We start from the raw sequence: 27,055 nt of genomic DNA on the forward strand, positions 1-27,055 counted from the left end.
CTAGCATTTGGAGTAGTATCGGAATCAACCTCGCGCATCCCACCGTGGCTATCGTATGTCGCTCGACTTGTATGATGGTGGACACTGTCCTTAAATTTAGGATTTGGGCAGCCAACGTATAAGGAGCAATCAAACTTACTATTTCTTCGTCGTCTTATGACTGGAACTCTCCTGGTCCCATCTGGACTCGGCCAATGTTGGGCGAGGCTTGAAGATACTCGGAAGATTCGGGGCACCAGAAGGACTTTCCGGATAGTCCACAGTTCTTAAGATATGTTCTTTGTCCCGACCTCTCCCAGCAACTCGATAAAGGATCGTTTCCTATTTGTCTTCAAAGTAGCAGCTATATTGGGAAAGCTCTGGCTGAGTAAATCTGAGGGTAGTTTGCGCCAGCCAACTTGTAGCCCAATCCCGTAGGTCCTTTGGATCCCTGGTGCTACTTAGAAGGAAAGTGCCGGGGTAACTGGCGCTGGGAAAGTATGCCAGATTCAGCGGCGTGTATACGGACCTGGATTTATCCTTTCCGCTTATCGTGACAAAAATACCAAACAGGTCGAAATGATCGTTCCTTTTCCTAGCCTCGCCATTTTCTCTCAGGTCGGTATGGATAAGTTCGTCTGCCAAGTTGTTGTAGTGATCGGGACTGTTGGTGGTACAAGACAATTCGATTTTCAAGAACGGTAGCCAGAAATATGGCAAACATTTATTAGCTGAGTACATCCTTTCAAGTTGTTCGTTAAGATCCGGCGCATCCGCTGCGCAGCCCGCCGCGTGGCTTGTGTTGTAGTCATCCTTGTGAAAAAGATATTGGTCGTCCCAGACGACCGTCCGGTTACTGTCTTTTTTTTTCAGCGGATACCACCCATACTTAATATATTCTAGTCGGGCATCCGGGTACTTCGGAAGACAATTCATAATAATCTCCGTTGCTATGGCCTTGATACAATCGGCCGTTCAGACCGTATAGAACCCTTGATATAAGTGCTTGCCATATGCTGCAGATTCGGGATTAAATTCCATTTTGAAAAAGAAGGACAGGTATCATATATTCTAGCCGCGTAGTCTCACAGAAAAAGATGATAATATATTCTTCATTTGCCCAAGGGTTACGGCGCTCCGTCTGCAGTCTAAATACCTGACGTAGACCTTACGACAATACTAATACTCCTTTGTCTTTTACGCACAGTTGGTTTGCTTCGCTAAGGAATGTGTGGAATTCGGTTTGCGTATCTACTTAGCTTCCTTGTTCTCAATCGCATGATGTTGGAGCAGTGTGGGCACGGCGTTCCAACCATAAAGAACACCCACGACCGATTACTTGGCAACTTATTCTCATGCCACACATAGTTGCTTGTTTTGGGGTTCATACAGCAGGGCTGACACCATTTCTCGTTACACCATGGTTGCCTATCTAGCCTTCGCCTCGTGCCCTCTGGACTTCGATCACCTGAGCAACTTCAGATAGGACAGCCTGCGTGTTAGTCATTCGCTCCATCAGAACCTCCATATCCAGGATATGTATTCGAAGGGGACCAGCCCAATAGGGTTGCAGTTAACCCCACATTGCATAGCACCACCAGAAGACTCGTCAATATCCAAAGAAGTACCTCATTATTCCCATTCCCTCCTCTATCCTGAAGTATATGCCCTGTATCCAATCCATATATACTTGCTTGCTTACTTGCCCGCACCGTCCCAAACACCACCAGAGAGAAACACGTCGCTCGTGAGAGAAAGAGAATCTTTGTTTCGTAAAGGGAACACATGCGCACACCCCACGCACGTGCCGTACATGAAGATAGCAAACAACATGTACACATCGCGTCCTTCTTCTGTTTTATCTTCGCAGCCACCTGCATATTTTCGATCATCGTCAGTCATCAGTCGTGTATACACCATTGACTCGTAACATCATAACGTGAAATCAAATCCCGAGACCCTGCTCGAACTTTTCCGTTTTCGTTCATAGAGCAGGACCCGAAAGTGTAAAAGAAAGAAGGAAGGAAAAGAAAACCGCAAAAAGAGAAGAGGAAACAAGAAAAATCACTGCAAGAACCAAGGAGAGAGGGGAAGTTAGATGTACCGCGGCGTGCCCTTGTGCGTCGTAGCCGACTTGAACCCCATGACCTTGGACGCAATCATTCCACCAATGACGCTCTCCGCCATCCCCTTCATCCCGCCCCCGCCGCCGTGCTTCTGGCGCCGGGGGTCTTTGTCGATGAAGGCGTCGATGGCGGCTGCACCCATCGCCGCCGTCGCGATCTTGGGCAGCTTCTCGCCCCACGTGCCGGGCTGCTTGCGCAGCCGGAACGCCGTGACGCCGCCGGCCTCGAGCGCCGCGCGCGCTGCCATCTGCCACCGGTCCGCGATCTCGGGCTTGGGCGCCCGCATGTGCTCGCGGTACTTGTCGCCCATGCTGCTCTTGTCGCGCCGCCGCGACGTCCCGGCCGTGCTGGACCGCCGGCCTCGCCGTTTCCGATCGTCGTCGTAGTCGCCCTCGGAGCGGCCCCGTCGGTGACCACGATGGCGGGCGTATCGTGAGTCCACGCTGCTGCTCCTGCTGCTGTCCGAGTACGACGGGGAGCGGGCTCGCCGACGGCGCGATCGATCACCACCGCCGCCGCGTCCACGTCCCCGGTCGCGGTCGTACAGATCCCGACTCAGCGGGGGCGGAGATACGCTGTAGGACTTCTTTCGGCCGTTGATCGGCGGTCGGTCACGGCGGCTATGCCTTGCAGTGCCCCGTCGGCGCGGCGGAGAGGGTGACGGGGACGGAGATGGTGAGTATCGTCGGCTGCGTCGGTGCGATCGTCTGTCGTCGTAAGTGTCTCTGGAGCGTGAGCGTTCACGGTCTGTGGACTTTGCCTTCCCGCCGGCCAACTGGGCAGCAGCATATGTGCTGGCGACCCTGCCGAGCTTACTAAGACCTCTGCGGCCGGCCGTCTTCACGGTGGCCCATTTGTCTTCCTTTCCTGGCTTGATGTCATCCTCGCTATCGTCGTAGGCGGGTGCGCTGTGCCGGTGTGATTTCGAGCGCCGGGGCGGGGGCGAGTCGGTTCTCCGTGACATGGTAGGCGAAGAGGGTCTGCTAGAGTACGCGGGAGGCGGTGGCAGGGACGAAGCCCGTCTGGACCGGTGTCGTGGCCGGGAGCTTCTGTGTCGCCTGGAGCGGTGGTGGCGGCTGTCGGCAGAGTCGTACTCGTCTTCGAACGTGCTGCGAGGTGGATCCGGGAAGCTGTCGGGTCCGACGTACTCGAAGGCGCCCTCGTCGTCTGCAGCGGCCAACGGGTCGGGATTGGGAGCGAAGAAGGACGGGTTACTGCGGGGATCAGGTCGCGAGCGCATGATCGGCCGGTCAGATGAGGACGGGCAGACGGAGGTAGCCGGATGATGGCGAAAAGCGCAGCTGACGCAAGCTCCAAAAACTTGCTTTGCGTAGGATTGGCTCGAGAGCTTCTTCTTGGCGGGGTGGACAATACCAAGAAGACGGAGAACGGTGAGCGTTAGGTCGTACTAACTAGTAACTTAGGATGGAAGACGGCGCATCTGTCAAAACTAGTGAAATATTGCGGATGGTTTCTTGGTCAAGAGGAGCGAGGCGAAGCCGTAGTTGTCTACTAGTTTTACCTTGGGGATCCGGCCAGCCTGTCTCCCAACCGCGTCAGTACTAATGCTAGGGTCCTGCATGAATTACCGCGGTCAGACATGCGAAGGGGTCCATTGTGTGGTGCCACGGGAAAAACGGCCGCTGTGGTTGTTTCAAAATCTGACAGCAGCATTGAAGGAGGCTTCTAGGCCTTGGGCCGCCGATCATGCGGTGTAGCGAATCGTGGGCGGCCTGCGGGTGATTTTGAAAGTTTTGGGAAGTTTTGGGAGGGCGGCGGTGATGTCAACCGGCAGGACATTTGTTTTAGCGCCCTTTTCCGGAGATCGGTTGCTGGACTGTTGGAACTTGGGGCCCTCACTGGGACCTGGGAACCTGTTTTGGGCCTAGAGGAGGCTCCAATCGGCGCATGGACGCTGCACAACAGCCCTGGGCCCACATGATCTCATCGTCTGATGATGGCATCGCCCGCCAGCACAGTCTTTCCGGAACCGATAAGCTAACAACTGCAATCGATCAGTGCGAATCGCAACCATCCATTGATAGGTCGAACTGGCGCACTGCCAAGTCTATATACAGTCAGTGGCGTCGTATATCAAGTAGAGATATTGATGCGATTGACGCGCAACGATACGCGATCGAAGATCCACGCTGCTGTCCCCTCTCCTCTGTCTGGGCCTAGATACCTCTGACGTGCGAAACATTGGGTACATCTCTCAAAGCTTAGACATGTCTGAATGCCACGTCAATACTCAACTTGAGTCCCAAGTCGAAAACAAAACAGAGGAGGGGCAGACACGCATCTCCAATTGAGTCACTAATAAAAGAAAAGTGTAACCAACAATTGAGTGTGACGGACAGGTTCTGGCTAGCGCGTCTAGGCACTCGTCAGCCTCTGCCACCCCGGAGCCAAAAGTTCTTTTTGTCCTCTTCGAACAAAATATAGTTCGTTTCCATATTCATTATGTTAAGAACTTAAGACCGTCTATACCAAGCAACAGTCTATCCAAAATGGTCGTAACCGGGGTATATATACAACATTAACAGCCAAGAGAGCTCAACGACACCTAGCCCCAAATGAAAGGGCGCGAAATGGCGCAGACCATAAAAGAGATTCGTCTAGGAGAAGTGAGGAGCGTAGAGGAACAGACCCATCAGGCAACCGGCGAAGGTGCCGGCAATGGGGATGGTCATGATCCACGACAGCAGCAGCAGGCCAACACGCTGCCAGTTGACAGCCTTGATGGTGCCGTTGCAAAGACCAACACCGACGGTGGCGCCGGTGATGCACATCGACGTCGACACGGGCAGAGAGTACTGCGAGAAGACGAGGACCGTGATGGCAGCACCCATTTCCATGGAGCAGCCTCGGCTGGGAGAGTGGTAGGTGATCTTGTTACCCATGACTATTGAAGGCGAGTTAGCAGGAGGCTTTTTAGGAGGGGATCAGAAATAATAGCTTACCCTTCATAATGTTGTAACCGTAAGTGCAGAGACCAATCGAGATCCAGATAGCAAGCACGGCAAGCTGCCAGACGGGAACGATGGCAGTCTTGTCGGCAGTCTTGCCAGTGGACCAAGTGTGGTAGATGACAGCCCAGGGGCCGACCGAGTTACCGATATCGTTGGCACCGTGAGCGAACGAGGCAGTGCAGGCAGTGAGGACCTGGATAAAAGAGTAGGTGTGCTCGACCTCGTCGGGATACTTCTCAGCCGCGTCGTAGACACGCTGCATGCGGATGCCATCGGGGGTACCAGCGATACCGGTTTGGGCAGCGTGGATGTCGTAGTGGAAACCGTAGAGCAGGGCGGCGGTGATCTGGGCAGGAAGGCGCTTGAGGGCAGTCTTGGCGTTCTTCTTCTCGTAGATCTGACCGGGGCCCATGGGGTTGTCGCGGAGAGTGCGCATCGCCCAGCCAATCGGCCCGCGGTGCTCCAGAAGCTTTTGGCGGAGCTTGGCGTCGCCCTCCTCCTGGATCTCCTTGTAGGTCTTGGGCATCTGACCCTCAGCAACAACCATGGTCCTTTCGTGGTCGTTGCCCTTCTCCTGCTCTCTGTTTTGCTTGATCGAGTTGGAGGAGCGCATAGACTCGTCGTCCTCCTGGACAACAGCGTACCTGGGAACGACAGCCCTGTCGGCTTCGGCAACAACAGGGCGCTTGAGCAGGAGAGGACCCATGAAAATGTGGTACCATCGCACGCTCGAGTCGCGCTTCAGGATGCGAGCGTAAAGCCACGGGACGAAGAAGACGAGGGCGACCAGACAAACACCAGCACCAGTACCCACAATGACCGAGGCGAGGAACTCGGGGGACTTCTTGGTCAAGCCCAGGCTAGGGGAGCCCTTGTAGACAATCGAAAGGGTGCAGATGGTTCCGGCCACGAGGAAGAAGAAAGGCGAGGTCCAGACAGCCCAGGGCGCGGGGTTCTTACGCATGTGGACGATGAGCTTGATCATCATGAAAATGGCGGCACCGAAACCTCCGGCAATGGCAGGCGCCATACCGAGACCGGCGAAGATGGCACCGAGACCCTTGCCGTTGTTCCAGCCCCATTGGACCTTGGAGGCACCGACAGTGGCAACACCAACACCGGCCACGGCGGAGATCAGGGAGTAGGTGGACGAGACGTGGGCAGAGTGACGGGTGCACCACATAACCCAAGAAGAGGCAGCAACCAGAGCGATGGTGAAGGCCATCATCTGGACAGGGGCATTATCCTTGAAGGTATCCGGAGGGATGATGCCGTTCTTGATGGTCTCGGCGGTTCGGGCACCGACGGTGGTGGCTCCCAGGATCTCAAAGATGGTACCGAGCACCATGGCCATTCGATACGAAATCGATCGGGACGAGACACTGGTGGCCCACGAGTTGGCAACATCGTCTAGTAGATAGCAATGCCAAGGTCAGTAAAGGATGCAATCAAGGATGGAGACATGGATTCGGGGGGGGAGGGCAAGCACATACTGGCACCGTTGTTGTAGGCGTCCAGGAAGGCAAAGAGAGTGCCTATGGCGAAGATGTAGTCGTATTCGTGAAGGACCGACATCTTGGCGGATGGGTGAACAACTGCCGATCGCGAATCTCTCTGTATCTCTATGAGGGAGAACCCGGTAGAGGACGGCTTGATTCAAACTGTGAGCTGAAGACACAGAATGAAGATCGAGGGATGGATGTCAAGAGGATGATAGTATGGGATGAAGCGAGGGCCACACGTTTATATCTTGAACTTTGCCGAACTTTTCGGGCAGGCCTCTGAGAGACACCTACCCGCACCCGCAAGGGCGTGCATGGGCTGATGGGCGCAGGCCATGCTGGGGGGCCAGCCTATCGCGCCGTTACTGGATACTGGTATCCATCGCATCAGCAGCTCTGAGCTTCTCTTGCTTGCTTGGGTCACCGAGGGCTTGGCGAGAGAGCGGCTTGGCGACATGGAAGACGGCTGGACGGGCGAGGGATTGAGCAAGGGGAACCAAGCCTTGGCCGAGAAAGACAAGCTCTGTCTTGGATTTGCTTGATGGTTCTCGGCGCAATACGCCACCAGCTCGGAGATGGGCTCTGGATCCGGCCAGGGTCGTGCCTCATTGCCCATGGGCTGGCCATAGAGTTTTACGAACAGGCAGGCGAGGATGATATCTCGAGGGCGTGGTGAGATGCAATCCCGTCCCTTGTCGACGTCTGGTTGGGCCGCCCGTGCAACGTGCGGCTCTTGGCACAGCCTTGGCTGATATTGGGGAAGGGCCTATCAGATGCCGGCTGCATCGCACGTGGGTGGATCGAGTCGTCTGTAGGGCTCCCAGACCCTCCCCGGCCAAGCACGCACTCGCTGCTCGCTGGGGTCTAGGGTGGCTAGCGAGTCTTGGAGGGTGCTAGCCTGCTAGGGAACTGCCCCCCCCAAGCCTAATAGAGCCACTAAACCCCACCGCACCCACCCCCCATCCAGATTGCTGGGTGATGCCCTGCCTGCCAGCGCTGTAGCTGGCGCAGCTGGCGTAGCTGTGTTCGCACTAAGGTACATCCCACACACTCCCCGGCGGGGAGCTGCTGGACGGCGCAATCATTAACGGACACCTTGCGTCTAGGCCCTGGACTTTCTTCCGCTTAAGGCACCGAAGGTTGGAAGCCTCGAAGCCACTTTTTCCCTTGGCATCGCAGGGCCTCTGCAGCAACTGCACGCACGTGTTGCCTTCTCAACGTCTGAGCCGTTGATTGATCTCGTCCTAGTCGTAAGTGCTGAGAAAACCTTACTCACTATCAACCGAGCTTCCTCGGAGCTGCTGACGCGCGCGAAACGTGAGCTGGGCTTGCGTCGGTTCACCCTTTGCAGCTGCTTTTGCGCCTTTTCATCCTCCCGTTTGCTCTTAGGTGTTCGCCTAGCCCAGCCACGCGTCGATCCGGATCCCGTCATCTTCCTTGAGCTGGAAAAGAAACGCCTCGGCTTACCGAAGCCATCCCCACCATGATGATGATGATGTTAGTTGCCGCCTGCCTTTGGATTCTCAATGCGACGACTCTCGTCGACTCCAGTTAAGCCTACGGTGGCCGCAGGATCCGCCTCGGCCACGTAGTTCCTGTAGCTCAAGTCATGGAGGATAGCCACCGACACAGCACACAAAGTAGAGACTCGATCGGACAAGACCGCAAAGCCACAAGAGAAAAAAAGTAACGAAAATCCCGACAACCTGGACACGCCGTCGCAGTCTTCTGGAAGCATGGGATGTCTTGCAAGTATTTGCCCGCGAAGGCTTCCGTGTTGACACTGACTGCGTGAAACGGCGGGGCCGACGCACACCTCTGTATACATACTCTCTCTCAGCTCAGCTCGACATGCAAACACTATCCACTCCCACGCATGGCCTCCCTCTCCAAATGCCAGCCCTCAGCTCGATATCACGCACACATAATGGTGGCAATGCGAGCCGTGAATGCAAGGTGCTTTCTTCACTTACCCGATCTGGAGACCGGGTCATGTCTGAAGGAATCATCTGCACGCACGACACGTTTTCCAGGCGCACTAGCCGCCCGTCTGCAAGCCCTCCGAAACATTATCTTGAGACGACGGGTGACTGGGCCATGCCACGCCACTGGAAGACGATGAAATGATCGACTAGCGATGGCCGATCCTGTCCGTTCGCGCCTGGACCTTCCCTCAAAAGAGTCGTGGGGGTGGTTCGAAGAGGATGTAGGTACGTTACCTTGGTGTCAATAGATCCAGCCATCACGACTTGATCCGCCCTGTCGCATAGTATAGTGCTACCCTGTCGATCCCTAAAAAGTATTTATTATTAGCATGATGGACGACGGAGATAAAGAAACACTAGCGTCAACCAGTCAGTCTAGCAGAGTCTGAATCGGTGGCGACAGGGGACTGAGGACTCCCTCTTTGGGCCACCCTCCGTCTCGATGCGTGCAATGGTCCGGGCTTGTTCATCTCATGTTGCACTCTTCTGGAGACCATAGTTCTGCCAAATGAACCAGGGGGAAGGTTCGACGCTCCGGCAACACCCACTTTGCGGGTTTTGCAGGCTTCCCTGGCTCTGCCTCACAGGGGTATCGCATCGTACAGATGTCAGTTTACTGCGCACGTGTTCTCCTCGGAACAAACGAACCCCCTAGAAGACTCTGCACACTTTTCTAAATGATGTGCAATGCCATTAGTGACTAATCTCTGTTCCTACTGCCAATTACCCGGCCGAGTCAGACTCCCAAGGCTACAAGCACTTTCCCCCTGAATCCATTTACATCGAGGTTGCTCAACTCTCAACTTCGACCATCTTGTATCCTATATCGATTTCGGTTGCAGTCATTGCTTCTAAAATGAAATCCTGCTATATTCATCATGAGTTCGGGTTTCAATAGTGGCAATGGTGACTTGCCAATCAGATGACTCTGACACAACACAACAAACACGCGATACAGCCATCCGAATTCCAAAAGCAAAACCACCCACAGCCAAAGGAGCCTGGCGACTATCGACGCTACTGGTATACTGACCAAGAGATGTGATGTGCGTCCGCGCAAGGTGGCGAACCACTCAGAAATTCCACATAGGCTATGTCTGACAATTCGATCACCGGACGGACGTCCCGCTGTCCCCAAAACGGCCACCGAAGAAAAGCAAATACGCAATGAGTCTGGCCGCGGCTGAGGGAATAGTCATGGTTCTAGACAGCGCGGCCCGCCACACAAGGTCGCCTCGGTATGATCATCTGGCGGTACATTATTTGTCGGTTTTCATGCCGGGGGTGCCAGCAGCATGCCTTCGGTCAAGTAGCCAGGCCGCCACTACCTCTCAGTCATCTGGAACCAATGCGTACCGTCATGTGCGAGCCCGAGTTGGTTCGTTATCTCCTATTGAGTCGGGCACGGCATCCTCTCATTCAGTGTACTTGAGTCTGTCTGAAGCGGATTGCCCCTTTAATGAGCGTCCGATCCCGGACTGACGAGGATCAGAGGCCATCACAACATCAGGTTCCCCCGTAAAGGCAAGTACCCGTCGAATATGGGCGTCTCTAAGTTCAAGTACGCCATCCAATCATGCGCCTGCGCCTGCAATACACAGCTAGGGACTGGGACTATATGACTGAAAGCATCTGTAGAGAACATGAGTGATAGGTTCAGATTCCGAGACCAGCATCAAAACGTTGATCCCTCCGATTGCCAGTTCGGCCGGCACGCGTCGTTGCCAGGATGCGTTCCGCAGCCGTAACCTGCCAACTTACACCCTGATGGTTCTAGTCCGACGGGTGGGCCAGGCACATGTTACATGCTGGCAGATTTCGGGCTCACGTAATACGCTGGCTGGCTTGAGTATCAGACAACGCACCATTTGGTGTGGACTTGGGTGAAGAGGCTGTAGAATCTAGTCTTGAAAGGGAGAGTGTGACGGCAAGTTTTTGCCGTTCATGAGGCTGACTGTCAAGATATAGCTCATGTGAGAATGGGCTCGCAATCCTCAAAATCATGAATCCCATTCGGCGAGTGGGTAAAGGGGCAATATGGGAAGAATTACTAACAGACCAATCGTCTTCAGTACAAGAGGCATCGACCATCATGCCACAATACCCCATCCACACGCAAGTAAGTTCCCTAGATCTTACGTGCATAACCTTTGATGGGTGACGACACCTAAGTATGGGGGCCGGAATGCTCATGCGGCCAATCAGAATATAGATTAGGGGGGGATCTTCTGTATGGCCTCGTAATACTGTAATCTGGGTTAATAGGATGACGAATGTTTCTAGAATGAAGAAGCATATGTCAACCTGATATCCTCTCCCACTCAATCGTCATATATAACTCCCATATATTGGTTGTAGCATATGCAGACTTCACTTGATCTGCTGCGGTTAGTGCCAAGATTGTCTGTTTTGTTCATTCTGTTTAAGACCTAACTTGATAATGGAACTCACGAAGAGCGGGAGGAACACACTAATCATCAGTGTCGTGACGTGCATCATCATGCTAGCATCCACCTCCTTGCGCTTGTGGTGCAAGGTCACCACGAAGACTGGCATTCACTCGGAGGATTGGACAAGGATTTTGTCTGTTCCAATCTTCGTCACGGCTGCGGCCTCTAATATATGGGGTAGGAACCTTCTTGAACATGGCTATATACTGTCCAATCGATGGCAATAGGTATTCACGATGGCGGCGGCGGCAGGCCAGTCAATGAGCTCATTGCGGCTGTTACACTCGAACCCTCGCTCGAGAACTTTGCAGTAATGGAGAGCTATTTTAAGGTGATGCATATGAAGTCTGCCTATTCCTGAAAACCCCTGCTAATTATTTCGTGGACGACTAGGCCACATATGTCGGACTTTGCACTTCATCTTTCGCCCTAGCAGCCGTCAGGATCTCCCTGTGCCTCTTATATCGGTGCATCTTCGTGACACCATCTTTTTTAACGAAATATTCCGCGGTTATAGCCCTGTGTATTGCCTGCCTTATAGCCAGTTTCGTCGTGGTACACCTCCGCCTTTGCTTCCCACTCAGCAAGTTTTGGAATCCTTTTGAATCGGGAAAATGCCTCAACGGGGACCTCTTTTTCCCAATTTTCTGCATCGTCGAGACCCTTCTGGGCATTATGGTCATGGAATTGCCTGCTAGAGCCATCTTTGTCCGAATTCCCCTTAGGACAAAGCTCATCGTGGCCGGCATAGTTCTACTAGGGGGCTTGTAAGTGACACTCCCCGGCGGCTAGAGTTTTACAGAGCTCTAACCTCATCAAATTCATACTGCGGTCAATATAAATGTGCTTCGTATATACTACACATACCAAGCAAGCGGATTAAAAGGTGAGTAGCCCGGCCAGAGATTCAGGTGCCGCCCCTTGCTTTACTTTCCTGGGAAAAAGGCAAGAAAGAAAGCAAGAAAGAGGAACAAAAGAAAATATAGAAAACACCTAAAAGCAACGATCCCATAGTCCGTCGATAAATGTTGACTCCTTTCTTCAGTCCAACAGGATAAAGCCGCGATATGGGGTTCTGCTCACTCCGCGGCAGGGGTTCTCTGCGGCAAGCTCCTAGCTTACCAACCCATCCGAGCCGAAATAGGCAACATGACGAAAAGACTGCATACGTTTATTACTCCCTCCATCAGGTTTCCCCGAATGCGTCCGAGGCGACAAATCCGGGTTAACGAGTGCGACACCGAGTCAATACTGGAGACTGCTCGACCTCACGCAGCGTATGGCAATTAAAGGCGATACAATGCATCGGAATATTCACTGGGCATGGATGTCTATCCCGAGGAAAGTCAGCATATATTCGGGAGTTGGCAGGCCGAGTCGGGCCGTGATGCCGGTGGTGATGTGGATATCCCCATCGCGCGGAGCTGCGCTCACAAGGAACTCTCAGGCCGCTTAAAGCATCGTATATACCGATGTCCTCCGCTAGGCATCCAGCTGAATCAAATGAAATCAATCACAGGGTCCACAGTTTCACCCGTTATGTATCCCCTATCGTATGTTGCCGTACAGTAAGCAGTAGACAACGATGCTGGCGGCTGCCAATCCCTTCATTTAGCGGCTTAAATCCCTTGCTAGCGTCTGCGGGTTTCGCATATAGTGCCTGCGGATTTCGCAAATAGATAGTGCCACGGGGCGCTAAGATCTAAAGATGGACAGGTATGTGTCAAGTCAGCCCTATTTCTTTCAGTTGATACCCCTTTCTCGTGACTCTGAGACATATCTGAACACCCTCCAAATCCTTTTGCGATCATTCACACCCTTCCTGCAGCAGTTACCTACAATAGCCAAGTATGTCAGAGAAAGCAGCCAAACCCTTCCGTGCAATTGTCGTCGGCGGCGGGCTCGTTGGCCTTACCGCCGCCCACATCCTCACCGCAGCTGGCATTGACTTCATCGTCCTGGAGAAACACACGTCCATATTTACCTCGCGCGGGACTCAGCTGGCCATCTGGCCGCAAACGTTCCGCACATTCGATCAGCTCGGTCTGCTCGAGGCGGTGCAGCCGATCTTGGATTGATGCAAGCGGACCATCGCCCTCTCCGTCGAGAATGGCCGCGTCAGGGGAGAGGATGCGACATTGGAGCTCATGGAGAAACAGTGAGTAGGAGAACAACACGCCACGCTTATAGTCCAGGCACTGACAGGTACTTGAGGCTTGGATATGCTGTCAAGTTCACGCAGCGCCACCAGATGATCAAGTTTCTCTTTGAGAGCCTGCCAGAAACCGTAAAAGCTCGCATACTACTCGGAAAGGCTGTGGAGAAGATTCTGACTTCCGAAGACGGCGTGACCGTAGCCTGTGAGGATGGTACTTCGCACGAGGGCTCCATTGTCATCGGGGCAGACGGCGTCCACAGCAAGGTCCGCTTATTAACGCGGGCTTCCAGGTCATCCGTGGAGCCAGAGGAGTTGCTGCAAGACCAAAAGGCTCCATTCACGACGACATATCGACTATACTTTGCCGACCTCCCCGTGCTACCCGGCCTGACGCCGAACACCAAGTATGATGCCACCCACGACGGTATGTGTGCTCAGATTGTTTACGGGACAAATTCGGGGGCTTTAGGCATCTACGAGAAACTCGAAACGCCGACGCGCACGCCGAAGCGGTATTACACAGACGCAGATAAGGGGGAGATACTCGAGCGCTGGGGCAATCTCTACATCGCACCTGGACGTACCGTTTCCGACGTCGACTCATTCCGGTTAGGGGAGGCTGGAGTAATCAATTTGGAGGAAGGCTTGATAGACGACTGGTACTTGAAGCGAACGGTGCTGGTTGGCGACGCGGTCCGCAAACTGGAGCCGCACGCCGGGCTGGGCTACAACTGCGGCGTGACTGACCTTGTCGTCCTCGTTAACAAGCTGCGGAAGCTCCTTCTTGAGGACACGAACCCGAGCAGGCAATCGCTGGAAGCCCTCTTCCGCTCCTACCAGACCGATCGGGCGAAATACGCGCAAGCCCTGTCGGACACCTCGATGAAAGCTGTCAGGATGCTGGCATGGCCTGACTGGAAGTGCAGGATCGTTGCCAAATATATCATACCGTGCCTGCCGGTGCCCCAAATGATGGTAAAAAGTGTCATTGGGCCGCTAGTAGTCGCGTCGCCCGTACTCGAATGGTTGAAGGAGGGAGCGTTGCCTGTGTCAAAGGTGCCATGGAAGCACCATCCCACCATTTGAGCACATAGACTGAGACATGATGGATGTTTATACCCTAATAATTTATTACTCGGAAAGTATTTTTCTCTCCAACAGTTAGCACAGTTAGGCAGATGCCGTATGTCGCTGCAAGAGACCTGATGGACTTGTTCATTCTGCTCGCTTCCCGAGGATGGTTGAGGCGCAATGCCGGCACCATGACGTGATAATCGACCGATAGCTTGCGAATGAGCCCCTCGGTCCCTTTGGAGGGGATACTGTCGACGAGTGACTGAAGGGCGCCCATATAGTTCCGGTCGTACCCGAGTTTGGCATTGCGGTAAGGCCTCTCATGATGCGTGTGTAGATGATAGAGCATCATGCCGAAATCCGAAGGGTCCATCTGGCGTGTGGCCCCGGCGATGCAGTGCCACAGCCGGTCGCGTTGTCGCTTCGTCATCACGGACCAGTGGTGGCAGAAATGGGTGGCCACACTGACCACGGCCTCGGCGAAGTCGAACAACGCAACCTCGGTGGGCCGGTTGTTGCCTATGGCGTTCACGGGGGTTACGCCGGGGACGCCGTAGTCCACGCACAGCATGTGCTTCCATGCGCGCGAGAGCAGGTCGGCGCTCGGTATGTGTTCGAGGACCTCTAAGTCGGTCGAGTAGTAAGGAAAGGTAGCCGGTCTTTTCGGAGCCGACGGAGGCGACTGCTCGCAATCTCGAGTGTATAGCACGCTCGCTATGACTGGAAAGAGCACCAGGCGGTACGGCCGGAAGTCCTCCAAAGACAACCCATAGCGATACATGTCGTCTCGAAGAGTCATCAAGACTGCCCTCCACCTCGTATTCGGTGGCTGACCCATGACGGTTGCATACTCCGGCCTTTCGGGACGCGCGACATGACGGCCATCCGTTCGGTCAGATTCGACTGGCGGAGAAATGATCCGGGTCTCCCACCTAGGTAGACATATCTCGTTCAGTTCCCGGAGTACCGAATCGCTCGCAATCTCTTCGTCTTGGACGAGTTTGTAGCTGTGGGCGGTTTCATTCTCGAACGTGCCGTATGACGGTGGCGGCTCAGAGGGAATGTCTGTAGTTAAGCCCATATTGGAGAGGGATGGAGGATGGAGTGATCAGTGAACCCACACAAGGAACCAATTGGTGTAGGTAGGGGACTTATGGTTTAAGGTGGCATGGAAATTGGCCTGCGGGAGGCTTGAGCTGAGCTTTTAAACCACAAATTGTGCAGTATAGCGGAGATACCGTCAACCTTCTCATTAGGTTTTGCAGAACATCGGATTGGTTCAAAGCTTATTCGATAAATCAGGATATCACCTGCACAAAACATCAAATCTTTCTTAGACTCTAATACCAGTCACCCATACCTAAGCAGGGTGCTAACCTCCAATGTCTTGGGCAAGCATATGCAAGCACTCATCGTATAGAACGACGTGGATAGACCAAGTAAAAAGAAGGCAAAAAAGCAAAGAGTAAATGCGAAAGATTATATGTATCTCCGATACGGGGAATCGAACCCCGAGCTCCGCGGATCTTCTCGAGATGAAAACGCAGTATGTTGACCGTTACACTATATCGGATTGGGATAAGGAAAAGTGTGGCTACTAGGCACTATGTATGGTTCATGACGCATGCGGCAGAAAATTCAAAGAGGGTCTGTCTTTTCATCCGACTACGCAGACTTTCCTATCCACTTATAGTCTAGAGCCGAGCTAGTCACGAAGTCAGAGATGGATAAGCTTGAATCAAGGTTGGCTACGGATGGGCTAGGGACGAACTTGGTCTGCATCACAGTTCAGGTCGGCGACGTTTCGACGACTCGCTATTTGATGTTGGGAGGGCGAGTATATATACATAGAAACAAAGAGTGGAAATGCCGTGGGAAATGTGACTCGTCGAAATCATGGTATACTCGGAAATATTGTGTCTGCTCTATCTCCCGTGCTGTCTAAGGGGCCCACCCAGACGTTGGCACGCTTGGTTCGGTGGAAAGCCGAGCAGCAGACGAAAGCAGAGCATCGCAGGCAAGCTTCGAAAGAGGCCTCCGTGTTAGAAGATAAACACTTCCAGTAGCCGACAGAGACTCCGGGTGCAGGTTCCGGCTGCCCGCCTCTTTGCCGATTGCTGCCGGATTTCATGTTCGGTTCGGAGAGCTATCGCCAACCGGGGATGAACAATCTACCGAGATCTCCATGACGCAATCCATGAATTGAATCAGACGATGCTCCAATCATTGGCGAAGTTGGCGCTCAAGGGGATAGTAAGCCATGGATGGTATCGCATGTACGTTAAAAAAACAGACAAACAAATATATGAAAAAGCCGAAGGAAACTTGATCAAAAGGTTGACGAGCGATCCCCTGAAAGTATCTTGAATGCTGCAAATTACCATGTGCACACAGTATCGGAGGCCATAGCCACGCCATGCCGGCATTTACCTTAGTAGGGAAATATTTCTTCCTCAGTTGGGCCTATCGACTATTGTCGAAAATCGCCCCTGGAATATAACTCGGGGGCAGGGGGGGGGCAACGTACTAAATGGCCAACTGGAAAGATGCTGATTTATGTTGACGCCTTCATTGGCTCCGGAACGCCGCCACGATCTTGATCACGATGGAGCCGCATACACGTGCACCCCTGAAAGTTTGTTAATTGATGGACACCGTTTCGGAGTTCAGATGAAGTATCAAGAGGCCATATTTGCGGTAAAGGTACATCCAACGTTTTATCCGAAACATAAAAAACGGAGGAATTACTACCATATATTCATGCCACAACTAAGCATTGCAAATATACGTTTCAGCCCGATAAAGGTATCGGCGACGCATAAAATACTCGTACCAGGGCTCTCACACAAGGGTAGAAAATAAACAAACTTTCAGGGGGTAGACTGTATATTGGTGGTGGTCTCTGTGGTGGGGTTGCCTCCAACGCCGCTGCATTCGAAGTGATGCATCGGCAGGACCCAGATTTAGATGCTGATCCCAGGTTGTTTACCGGGTGCCAAGGCTGCGGAAGTGGGCTACGACCCCTGGCTGGTGACTGAATCGGGTTATATCTGCACAGGTTCTGCCGCGTTGCTGCGCCATCCTAGCCAGGGGAGCATGCCAAGACAAGAGGACGCAACGTGAAAGTCGCGGGGGATGGAGACTCTGGCGGATACGGGCGATTTGTAAGTTCTTCTTGAGCATCCAAGTGGTCCGCTGGAGGAGCTGATCCGGGACTGCCATAAATAAAGCCACCTCGAAGTCGACTAAACTCTGGTATACAGCCTGCAACTCCACCGGCATCTACTCGGGCGTCCCCTCGGGCGCCGACTACACCCCGGCCCCGGAGGACCTGAAGACGACCTTCCTGCGGGGCTTCCAGCAGACCGACGCCAGCGGCGCCGCCCAGTTCGAGACGCTGTACCCGGGCCACTACTCGGGCCGGGCGCAGCACGTGCACGTCGCGGTGCACCCCGAGGCGACGCCGCGCGCGAACCAGACCATCCTCGAGGCCACCGTCAGCCACGTCGGGCAGTTCTACTTCGACCAGGCGCTGAGCGACCGGGTCGAGAAGCTGGCGCCCTACAACGCCAACCTGCAGCCCGTCACCACCAACGACAAGGACAGGCTGCTGCTCGTGGACCTCGAGACCACCGATCCCATCGTCGAGTACGTTCTGCTGGGCAACCAGGTCGAGGACGGCGTCCTTGCTTGGTTCAGCTTCGGTGTCAATATGACGGCTACTCGGTAGGCCAAGGTTGCGGCGACCTACTACGAGGGTGGTGGAGTCGCTACTCCCAAGGAAGAGTGAGCGGCTCTATGTGCCGAGGTGAAGAGGGGTTCTTTCAACATTTTCAACAGGATATAAACGCTGCAAATCCGATTTATAGGAGAGCCTCATATAGAAAGGCAATGGCAATTATGAATGAACGCGAGTTCCCAACGCTGACAAGGCCCGCCGGCAACAAACTCCCACTGGTTGTATTGTGTTAAGCCAGGTGCGCACGCTCACCCACGTGGACGATTTCGCTCGAGAGAAGACAGTGAGCAATGCCCGGCAGCGACGGTGCATGAAGCAGCCTCACTGGGAAAGCTGGAAGTATGTCGGCATGGCGGCATGGTAGCTGCAAGGAGGATATTGGCCAGCAAGCGTGGTCTTGAAACCACCCCCCTAGTGATCAGCCGGGCGCCTTCCTCCAGAGCCTGGACGCAGGCGATCATCGCCTGAAGCCGCCTAACCCCAGCTAAGTACGTAGCGCCCCCGCACGCTACCCCAGACGCTAGACCAACGCGCTAGCGCTAGCGCCTGGATCGTGCACGAATCCCCGGTCGGCAGATAATCGGCTAACTACCGGCTAATTACCGGCTAAACTGGCGGAAATCCATGGATGTATACATATCGCCAAACAACGGCCAATTTTCCTGCGCTGGGTTGGTCTGACCCCTCGACCTCATGGTCGTTGTGTTCGGAGGGTTTCAATCGCCTCTCTTTCGAGAGAGGACCGGTGACTCCCTCTGTTGTCGGACCGGCCCTTTGAGCTGCTCGCCGTCCAACTCGCCTTGAGTGATTGGTGCGGGTTCACTTGGCTTGGCCTCGTGGCATCGCCCATTCGATATAGGGGGGCTCTGGGTAACTCAGTACGGGATCCTGTCCATCGGCACATAGGACAATCCCCGAACGGTTACAGGCGTTTATTTTTATTTTCTTTTAAATTTTCTTTTATTCTTTTCTTCTTCATTTTGGCCACTTTTGTTCCTTTCCCCTTGATGATTGCCACTCGGGCGTCCTCGACCGACCCAATCTTTATACCTTTTTGCTCGCATATAGAGCAAGACACTGCTGCCGACTCGCTTCTTACTATGGAGAACTTGAAATCTTAACTTATACCGTTCGGGGGTGTAAATATGACCAGTAACGACGTCACTCCAATGTATTCCTGCAAGCTCAGGGTTTTTGTAAGGGCTTTGCTTCCAGGGCGGCTGCTTGGTGGCACACCGACTGTATCCCCATTGTGAACTTGGACGTATGTAGTTGTATTCCCGCATCATAAAGATTGAGGGTTTGGTGATTCCCTTCGTTGTCCATTCGGTTGGAAGCGTGTCGACCACACTCGCTCCACGTGGCGCCCTCGATTATCAAGGGAAACCGCGTGAAGCAGGAAAAGGAATAGAAAAGACCGGAGACAAATACAGGCAGCTTGGGGTAGACCGGGTGATGCAGATGTGTAGCAGGGCAAGCCTGCCACTTCGGCGACAGGGGGGCGAAAAGAGGTGTTGCGGGTAGGCATATTTTCATTTTGGTTCTGTATGTTGGAAAAAAAAAAAAAAAAAAAAAAAAAAAAAAAGAAAAGAAAAGAAAAGAAAAAAGCTGCTCCAGGTCGGGCTCGAACCCTGGGGGTCTGTAGCTGTGCTGGCGGTTTGGCTCAGTGGTCGATTGTGTAGGTCTGGCACGAATTGAATTGCTTCAGGTATCTGATTGTTGCTGTGGTGCTGTGGGTAGGTGCCTGTACCCAACTCCATAAGCACTGACTTGCCTAGGTGTACTACCTGTAAGCTCCCTGATATGTCACTACAGGCTGCGCAATTGCTACCTAGATGACCTGCGAGAACTCACTAACTTGCCTGCTGATGCTGTAGAAGAGTGGTCGATCGGGGGCTGCGAGGCGCCACGAGGGACCTTGATCTTTGCACAAACATACTTCGTTGCCCACGTACCTGCACATGGAGAGATCCTCAACTGCAATGCCAATAGGAATGGGAATGTGTCGTAACAGAAGAGATATCATAGCCGTTCGTAGTAGTGAAGGGGTAAACTGCACGTTGTTGCTTACACCAGTTACTTGGCACGATGGTTGCCTTCTTGGGTGTTGTACCACAGGGCCTTCTGGTTCTGGCAGCTCTGTTCCGCTTCATGCGCTTTCGGAAAAGAAGGCAAAGCTTCCATCCATAAATCCTAACAACAGAGAAATCCAACGCCTAGGGTGCCCCCGGGGCAGTGTCGCCACACCACTGGGTGCCCGCCTGACCGGACCAGGTGCCCCAAGGCTACTCAGCACGCTGTTTGTTTTTTTCCTTCTTCTTTCTATTAAGTTTTGTGATTTATTATTCCTGTTCTATTCTATCTCTCTCTGGTGCCACAAGGCTGTGTGCTAAACCGAAAAGTCGTGCTGCTGGTGGGATTCGAACTGCTCTACTGTCTACGCCTTTCTTGGTCGTGTGGCTCAGTGGGTTATTGTGCGAATCTGATTTGATATGAAGCTCTACCTAGATTATCGAGATGGACCTTGATTAGGTACCCATTACTTTGGGCACGCAGGAGCTGTAGGTGATTTAGTTCTCTAGTCGCTACCTACAACCCACTCGGCCTTCCTAAGCTGTGGGCAATGGGCGCTTCACCATACATTGGGATACAACCAGCCCTGTAGTTTGGAAGGACAGTGTTATTTTACTCCTGGAGATCAACATCAGAAGACACAGCCATCTGACATACCAAACCAAGCTTCTTCCTATTACTTGTTGGCTCACTTGGATCAGACCACGCCCACGTATACAAAGGGTACGTTCTTTTCGTCTACTAAATGCACCATCCTACAATCTAGAGACCTACCACGATCCATCATCTGATCATACCCCAGCCCCAAACAGCTCCATCTAGATGGGCTCATTAACTCCACGAACCACCCACAGCGGATCGCTATGGCCCATACCAATGACACCGAACAAACTGTTCAGCAACCCGCCCTGCTGCTGAGGGCCTGACTTCTGCGGCTGCCCATCGCTCAACTCGACAATCTCAATCTTCTTCCAGCCCGCGAAATGCAAATAGTCACCAACCATCTGCAGCCTCTCCTCTTCGCTGATCTTCAGCCATCGGGCAATGGCCTTGGTCGGGAAGCAGCGGTTGCTGATGGTGAGGTGAACGGCGCCGCCGTCCTTGGTGACGTCTCTCAGGCTCCTGAGCACCTCGACCGGGTGGATGAGGTAATCGATAGATACGACCAAAGTGCTGGCGTCGAACTTATTATCCTCCTGAGTAGCAGTCCCACCAGCTGACGATGTGTTTTGCATAGGGTTGTTGCTCTCCCTGAGAGCGCGGGCGACATCCGGTTTTTCATTCAAGTCCACCACGATCTTTCCGCTATTGAGGACCCGATTCGCTGCCAACTCTTCTCGGTTCATGCCCATCCCCATGACCTGAATTCCTCCTTCGCCCGCGGCGGCCTTCTCGATGCCCGGCGAGTAATGACTGACCCACGAGCTGCACAAGTCGAGGATCCGGCCCTGGCGGGGCAGCACGGCATCGTAGTAGTCCCGCAGAGACGCAATAGCCTCGTCGTCTATGTGCGTCACGAACCGCGGCGTGTCATAGAAGGACGTGTCCGGGCTGGGGTCCTGCCGCGCAAAGTCGGCCTCGGTGTACGGCCACGCCGCGTGCCGTGGCTGGTACGGCCGAGTCTTCCAGGCGAAGGAGGTGTGAGGAGCCATGTCTACTGTTGTCTTCTGCTGTCCGGCCATGCCAGAATACGGTTGCTTTTGCTTCTGCGGTGTTAGGAGCGAGGCGAACAGCAGACTGCTGGCGATGGATGTGGGCCGGAGGCGGCGTATTGGCTGCAGCATGAGGGCCGACTTTGAGGAGAAATTGCAGTGGATGAATGTCTACGTGTTTCCTGAAAAGCTTTGTTGTCTAGGAAGTGAAATGTTCATGTTTCTATGCATGCGTGAAGAAAGAACGTGTCGTGCCAAGTGTTGTCGCCCGACCGGTCCGGATCCACCACCAATCGATGACGTCGGAGATATTGCGCCGGCGCTATTTCGCCCGGGGAATGTGGAGGCAAAAGTTCGGACCTGTGCCCCACAACTTCATGCCCGAGTGACCATCACGAAGATAGTCGATTCACCCTATCCAAGATATTCATTGATCTATCGAGAGTAACGGAGTAGATCAGTCATTGCATCTAAAGGCAGCTCATGAGCTACATTAAGAGGCGTAGAAGTTGCTACTTCTAGTTGGAAGGAGAAAGGCCGATTCTGGCCCTACTCAGGTAGGCAGGATGAGTAAAGATTTTGTACAGAAACGGCTTTGCCCAATATGAACTCACTCTCATAGGGAAACAATAGCTTTATAGCGAGGAGGCCGCTTTTGGACCATACAAGTCTTTCTGACGTGCCAACACGACTGGGTGATCGATAGAGCCTGGTTGCATGCTGCTGAACTCCACCTTGCTGCCGGCCTCAATATCAGGGAAGGGTCCCAGGGGCGTGATTGCAAGTGGGTTAATCTCGCCATGGCTTTTGGTGTACTATTGTTGTCCCGAGTCAGCAACAGTGCAGCCAAGATCAGGAGGTCACAGGCGGTTGTCATCACTCACATTTTCTTTGATATGCCTAAAGTCCGTGGTTTCTTTAAAACCAGGGACGTTCCAGTACAGGTTCTTCAGCCAGTTGTGGATGACGGGATAGTTGCCACGGATGGCGCCCAGGTTGCATTTGAAGTGCTGCACATAGATAGCATCAAACCTGACGATGGTGGCATAGGCGCGTAGATCGAGCTCCGTCAGCTCTCTCCCGAGAATGTAGGGTCCGCCGTTCTGTTGAGTGATGGACTCCAGGTGGTTTAGAGCCGCAAACACCGTGGGCACATTCTCCTCATACTCTTCCTGGCTTCGCGCAAAGCCGGCCTTGTACACCCCGGTGTTCAAGTCGCGCTGCATCCACTCGCTGATCTCGTCGATTTTGGCCCTCAGGTGCTCGGGGTACAGGTCCAGCTGCCGCTCGGGGCTTCCGTCGGGCAGGAGACTGTTGAAGGCCGTGGGCATCCAGCGGAGGAGCTCGTGGCTCTCGTTGTTGACCATGGTGCCCGTCTTGGTGTCCCACAGGACGGGCACGCTGTACCGGCCCTTGTACTCGGGGTCGGCCTTGAAGTATACCTCGTGCATGAACTTGGACCCGAACAGCTTGTCGGCCGTCGCGCCCTCGTAAAGGTCGTCAGACCCGTTGGTACCGGGAAACTGCCAGCCCGGCCAGCCCTCGTCGTTGCCCTTCGGATAGGGCTTCACGACAGACACCCCGATCGCATGTTGCAGGCCCTTCAAGTGCCGCACAAGGTAGGCGCGATGGGCGAACGGGCAGAACAGGCCGATGTAGAGATGGTAGCGTCCGGCTTCTGGCTGGAAAGGGCCGTCGGGGCTCACGACACCATGCCAGGAATCGCCGGGCCCTGTATGAATGGCCTTGCTGACTGAAGTCATTGCCAGGAGAGTTGCGAGGGTGGGCACTTGAGTTTTTTTTTTTTTTTTCTGTCGTTGTTTGGTCCGTCTGGTTGTTGATTTCAGAAGATCACTGGCGATGCCTCCCTTTTTACCCGCCGTGGAACGAAACCAACCCCTCTCCCCAAAACAGGGTCCAATAAACCTTAAATACCCCCTGGAATCCACCTTTTGAGATGCTACGAGACTCGAAAATGGCCCCGCATTGATGCTGCGGAAGGGAGTGAGACGACAGATTGAATTTGGCCAGACTTGACTTCAATTGATCCATGGCTATCACACAAGCAAGTAGATGTAAGATCAAATTTACTTTGCGTAAGAGAATTCATTTTATTTGAAAAGGGCCATGTTACATTAATGACTGGAATTAGAATGAGAGTATGAGCAAGTACCAACCAGAAATCCAGGAGTTACCAGCGGATTGAGAGTGAGCTTGACAGACCGAAGCAGACTAGGGGAAGTTGCAAGAAGCTGACACGCCCCCAAAAATTGTATCTGCCTTTCTTTTATGCATATAATTCGCGTCGTCGGATCATCGTCGGACCAGGCCATTGGTCATCTTCGACATAGTAGTCCTGAGCGCTGTTTTCTACGCAATAACGTAAAATGCACATACTGCAATATGCGCATACCGCTTTACGCAAAACGCATTTGTACGTCACTAGTTGGGAGTGAGCTTGACAGGGACGATGCAATTCGACGATGCGTTGCGATATCTAGAAACTTTTCGTAGTAAGTGCGTGCACGGGTGGTGGTGCGTACGTATCAAAAGATTGGTTAAACTAGGCCAAATCAAGGGATTGAGACAGTCTGCGCAGCGGTCTGCCGTCATCTGCCTTTCTTTCATATCGCGTACTGAAGGATTCTCCATTCCAGCATTCTACTCCCCACGCCATCGTTCTGTTTGGGAATCCAATCTGCTCAATAGCGAAGCTGGCCACCACGCTCGCTCGGACGATGGTTTCCGCTATCTGCGAAGCGTCGCCCATTACACGTGCTGCAGCCATCACCTCCTGGTGCTGAGTTGCTTGTTCCGAGGAATCCTTCTTCTGCGCGGCGGCCACGAGCGACACAGCCAAGGCACCGAGGAAGGTATTGCCAGCCCCTGTGGCATCCACGACGGCTTTCTGGTCTATGTGGTATGGCCGGAACATGTTGGACAATCCGCCGCCGGCAGCGCTCTTGGCAAAGCAGCCCATTTCGGCACAGCGGACTACCAGCATACCTTGCCAGGCGCCGTCGGCCACGCCCTCAAACAGCTCGGTGCCACACTTCTTAATCACGGCCTGCTGCGACTTGGCGCCACCGTCGTTGGTTGTGTCCGTGCTGTTTGGCTTGGCGTTCCCGAAGAGGCCGAGCAATTCGAGGTGGTTGGGCGAGAAGACGCTGACGAGCTTGCTCGCTTCTTTGTGCGCTTCCAGGCTCTCGGGCGTGCATTTCCAGGGAAGAGGTTCCCAGACGATGAACGGGGGCTCGCGGATGCCGGCTGCCTGGCGTCGGCTCAATAGCTCGGGTACTTGGGCCATGACGGCTTCAGGAGGAAGTAGCATATGGAAGGCCCTCGCGGCGAGCAGATTGCGGGGTAGCTGAGCAGGCGTGGGCTGAAGCGGCACGGTGAGATACACGAACGTCTTGTCTGCATGATGAGTACTGTAGTTAGCGAAAAAGAAACTGGTAACATAGATGGCACGAGACGAATTACTGTTGAATGCATTGTCGTGATACACTAGCTTGCCTCGGGTGGACTCGCGCGTCGGGTCGACCGTCATCTCGAGCGTGACGCCAAACCTACGCACCACCTGCGTCGCCGACTCGGGAAAGTCGTGACCGGCAACGATGAAGCTGCCGACCTTCTGGGCGTCCCGGCGACCCATGGCGATGCGGGCGCCGAGCATGCTCCAGGCGCCGGATCCGCCGATGCCGTCGCGCAAGATTTGACCATCGGGCAGATGCAGCTCGTCGAGGACTATCATGCCCAAAGATACGAACGAAATCTCATCCGAAGCCGAATCCATCACAACTCCCCGTTAACCGGCCAATCGCATCGACAAATCTTAGCTGAATAGTTCAGCCGACCTTGAGACTGCTTTTCTAGCTTTTGGGGGCGTTACAGGGCGTAGAGGGTGCTGTAGAGGGTGCTGTGTGAGTGCGGGATTGCTCGTGCTCGGCCGTCAACGTACCCAATGAACGCTGTCTTTACTTCGACGCCAACACGGAAGGCGCCGGTGACGTTGACAGTAAAATCAGCCCGTAAGCCGGATCGAGAAGCCGGCTCGAAATAAGCTGCTGAAGAGGTGCGTGCATCGGCCGATAAGCTAAGCTGGCTGACGAGAGCAAACACGTCCCAAATGTGCTGTGTCGCAACATTACAATGCACCTGCATGTGTTAGATAATAAGAGTATGAGCAAGTACCGACCAGAAGTCCAGGGTAGTGCACACCCACCTAAGCCACCTGGATAAAAGAGCGCGGGTAGCTACAGCTACGTGACAAAAATAACGCCAATTGCCTAAAATCGGCCCATTTCACGTAGAAACACACACTTTTTAAAAATCTATATAAAATAAACCACCACATTAAAAATAAAAATAAAAATATTAAAGTGTAATGTTTTAATTATTGTTTTACGTAATTATGTTTAATTAGTTTTTTAAAAAGGATTCGAGTAATAAAGATTAATAAAATAAAATGTAAAATATAAAGAATTTTGAAATATTAATAACGTGGTTTACCACTACGCGACGTATATTACTTAGCGACGCACTTTAATTTAATTTTAATATAATTAAACTTTAACGCGTAATACTTTTATAATTATAATACTTAATTAATTTTAAAAAAGTCGAATAGTTTTAATAATTTAAGCGATACGAAACGAACCGAATTAAATAAGCTAAAAAGTAACAGTAAAAGTTTATAATATACCCGAATTAACTTTACGTTATCGAATTTACGGCCGAACTTTAAAACGCGAAATCCGACCGAAACGACGTAAAATAAATTTAATTAAAAAAGAGGTATTTCGTAAGTATATAATTAATTTAAATATTTAAGGGATACCTCCCGATTTCGTGAATATAAAAAATATAGCTAATCTTTTTACCGCGTTACGTAACGGCGACCGCGTCGGTAAGTATTAAATTAAGCGCTTTATTAACCGTAACTTAAATTTAAAAACTAAAATAAATTATCGGTATAATTATTAAAAAGCTTTTTACGAAAATTTTAAAGTTATTTTTACCTGGTTTACGTTAATCGCGAATATAAAAGCGAAATACTGGATCGTTAATAAAAACATTTAAAATTTCGACGAAACCGGCTTTATAATAAATATAATTAGGTTAATACTCGTCGTAATACGCGCCGAGTAGCGTAGAAAAGCGAAGTCGGTTTAGTTTAATAATCGGGAATAGGTAACGGCGATTAAATATATTAATTTATAAGGTTAATATATTCCGCTATTCTTAATTATTTAAAACCAATATTACTTTGCGAATTAATCCTGCGAAACCGATTTACTAAGCGACTAAGTAATTAAGCTGATTTTTAATAATTAAACTAATAA

The 27,055-nt window shown here is 52.6% G+C and overlaps 8 protein-coding genes across 8 annotated transcripts; 4 read left to right on the top strand and 4 right to left on the bottom strand.

The window, feature by feature from the left end:
* Positions 1-2,073: 2,073 nt before the first annotated feature.
* PG986_000656 (uncharacterized protein) lies at positions 2,074-3,345 on the bottom strand (the record flags this gene model as incomplete). The annotated part of the gene is made up of 1 exon (XM_066836878.1): positions 2,074-3,345. The coding sequence occupies one exon, from the start codon at positions 3,343-3,345 to the stop codon at positions 2,074-2,076; it is 1,272 nt and encodes a 423-aa protein (XP_066705771.1).
* Positions 3,346-4,723: 1,378 nt separating this feature from the next.
* PG986_000657 (uncharacterized protein) lies at positions 4,724-6,652 on the bottom strand (the record flags this gene model as incomplete). The annotated part of the gene is made up of 3 exons (XM_066836879.1): positions 4,724-5,010; positions 5,069-6,487; positions 6,571-6,652. 3 exons carry the CDS (start codon positions 6,650-6,652, stop codon positions 4,724-4,726), a joined length of 1,788 nt encoding a protein of 595 aa, XP_066705772.1.
* Positions 6,653-12,864: 6,212 nt separating this feature from the next.
* Positions 12,865-14,258, top strand: PG986_000658 (uncharacterized protein; the record flags this gene model as incomplete). Its single annotated transcript, XM_066836880.1, has 3 exons — positions 12,865-13,071; positions 13,099-13,172; positions 13,229-14,258. 3 exons carry the CDS (start codon positions 12,865-12,867, stop codon positions 14,256-14,258), a joined length of 1,311 nt encoding a protein of 436 aa, XP_066705773.1.
* Positions 14,259-14,697: 439 nt separating this feature from the next.
* PG986_000659 (uncharacterized protein) lies at positions 14,698-15,019 on the top strand (the record flags this gene model as incomplete). The annotated part of the gene is made up of 2 exons (XM_066836881.1): positions 14,698-14,852; positions 14,953-15,019. 2 exons carry the CDS (start codon positions 14,698-14,700, stop codon positions 15,017-15,019), a joined length of 222 nt encoding a protein of 73 aa, XP_066705774.1.
* A 1,487-nt stretch (positions 15,020-16,506) lies between these two features.
* On the top strand, positions 16,507-17,976 carry PG986_000660 (uncharacterized protein; the record flags this gene model as incomplete). The annotated part of the gene is made up of 2 exons (XM_066836882.1): positions 16,507-16,522; positions 17,477-17,976. The coding sequence occupies 2 exons, from the start codon at positions 16,507-16,509 to the stop codon at positions 17,974-17,976; spliced, it is 516 nt and encodes a 171-aa protein (XP_066705775.1).
* Positions 17,977-21,041: 3,065 nt separating this feature from the next.
* On the top strand, positions 21,042-21,278 carry PG986_000661 (uncharacterized protein; the record flags this gene model as incomplete). The annotated part of the gene is made up of 1 exon (XM_066836883.1): positions 21,042-21,278. One exon carries the CDS (start codon positions 21,042-21,044, stop codon positions 21,276-21,278), a length of 237 nt encoding a protein of 78 aa, XP_066705776.1.
* A 1,292-nt stretch (positions 21,279-22,570) lies between these two features.
* PG986_000662 (uncharacterized protein) lies at positions 22,571-23,473 on the bottom strand (the record flags this gene model as incomplete). The annotated part of the gene is made up of 1 exon (XM_066836884.1): positions 22,571-23,473. One exon carries the CDS (start codon positions 23,471-23,473, stop codon positions 22,571-22,573), a length of 903 nt encoding a protein of 300 aa, XP_066705777.1.
* Positions 23,474-24,273: 800 nt separating this feature from the next.
* Positions 24,274-25,464, bottom strand: PG986_000663 (PfkB family kinase; the record flags this gene model as incomplete). The annotated part of the gene is made up of 1 exon (XM_066836885.1): positions 24,274-25,464. The coding sequence occupies one exon, from the start codon at positions 25,462-25,464 to the stop codon at positions 24,274-24,276; it is 1,191 nt and encodes a 396-aa protein (XP_066705778.1).
* Positions 25,465-27,055: the final 1,591 nt, after the last annotated feature.

This window comes from Apiospora aurea, assembly GCF_038362705.1.
Source record: "Apiospora aurea strain CBS 24483 chromosome Unknown utg000001l_segment0_segment0, whole genome shotgun sequence".
Taxonomy (NCBI): domain Eukaryota; kingdom Fungi; phylum Ascomycota; class Sordariomycetes; order Amphisphaeriales; family Apiosporaceae; genus Apiospora; species Apiospora aurea.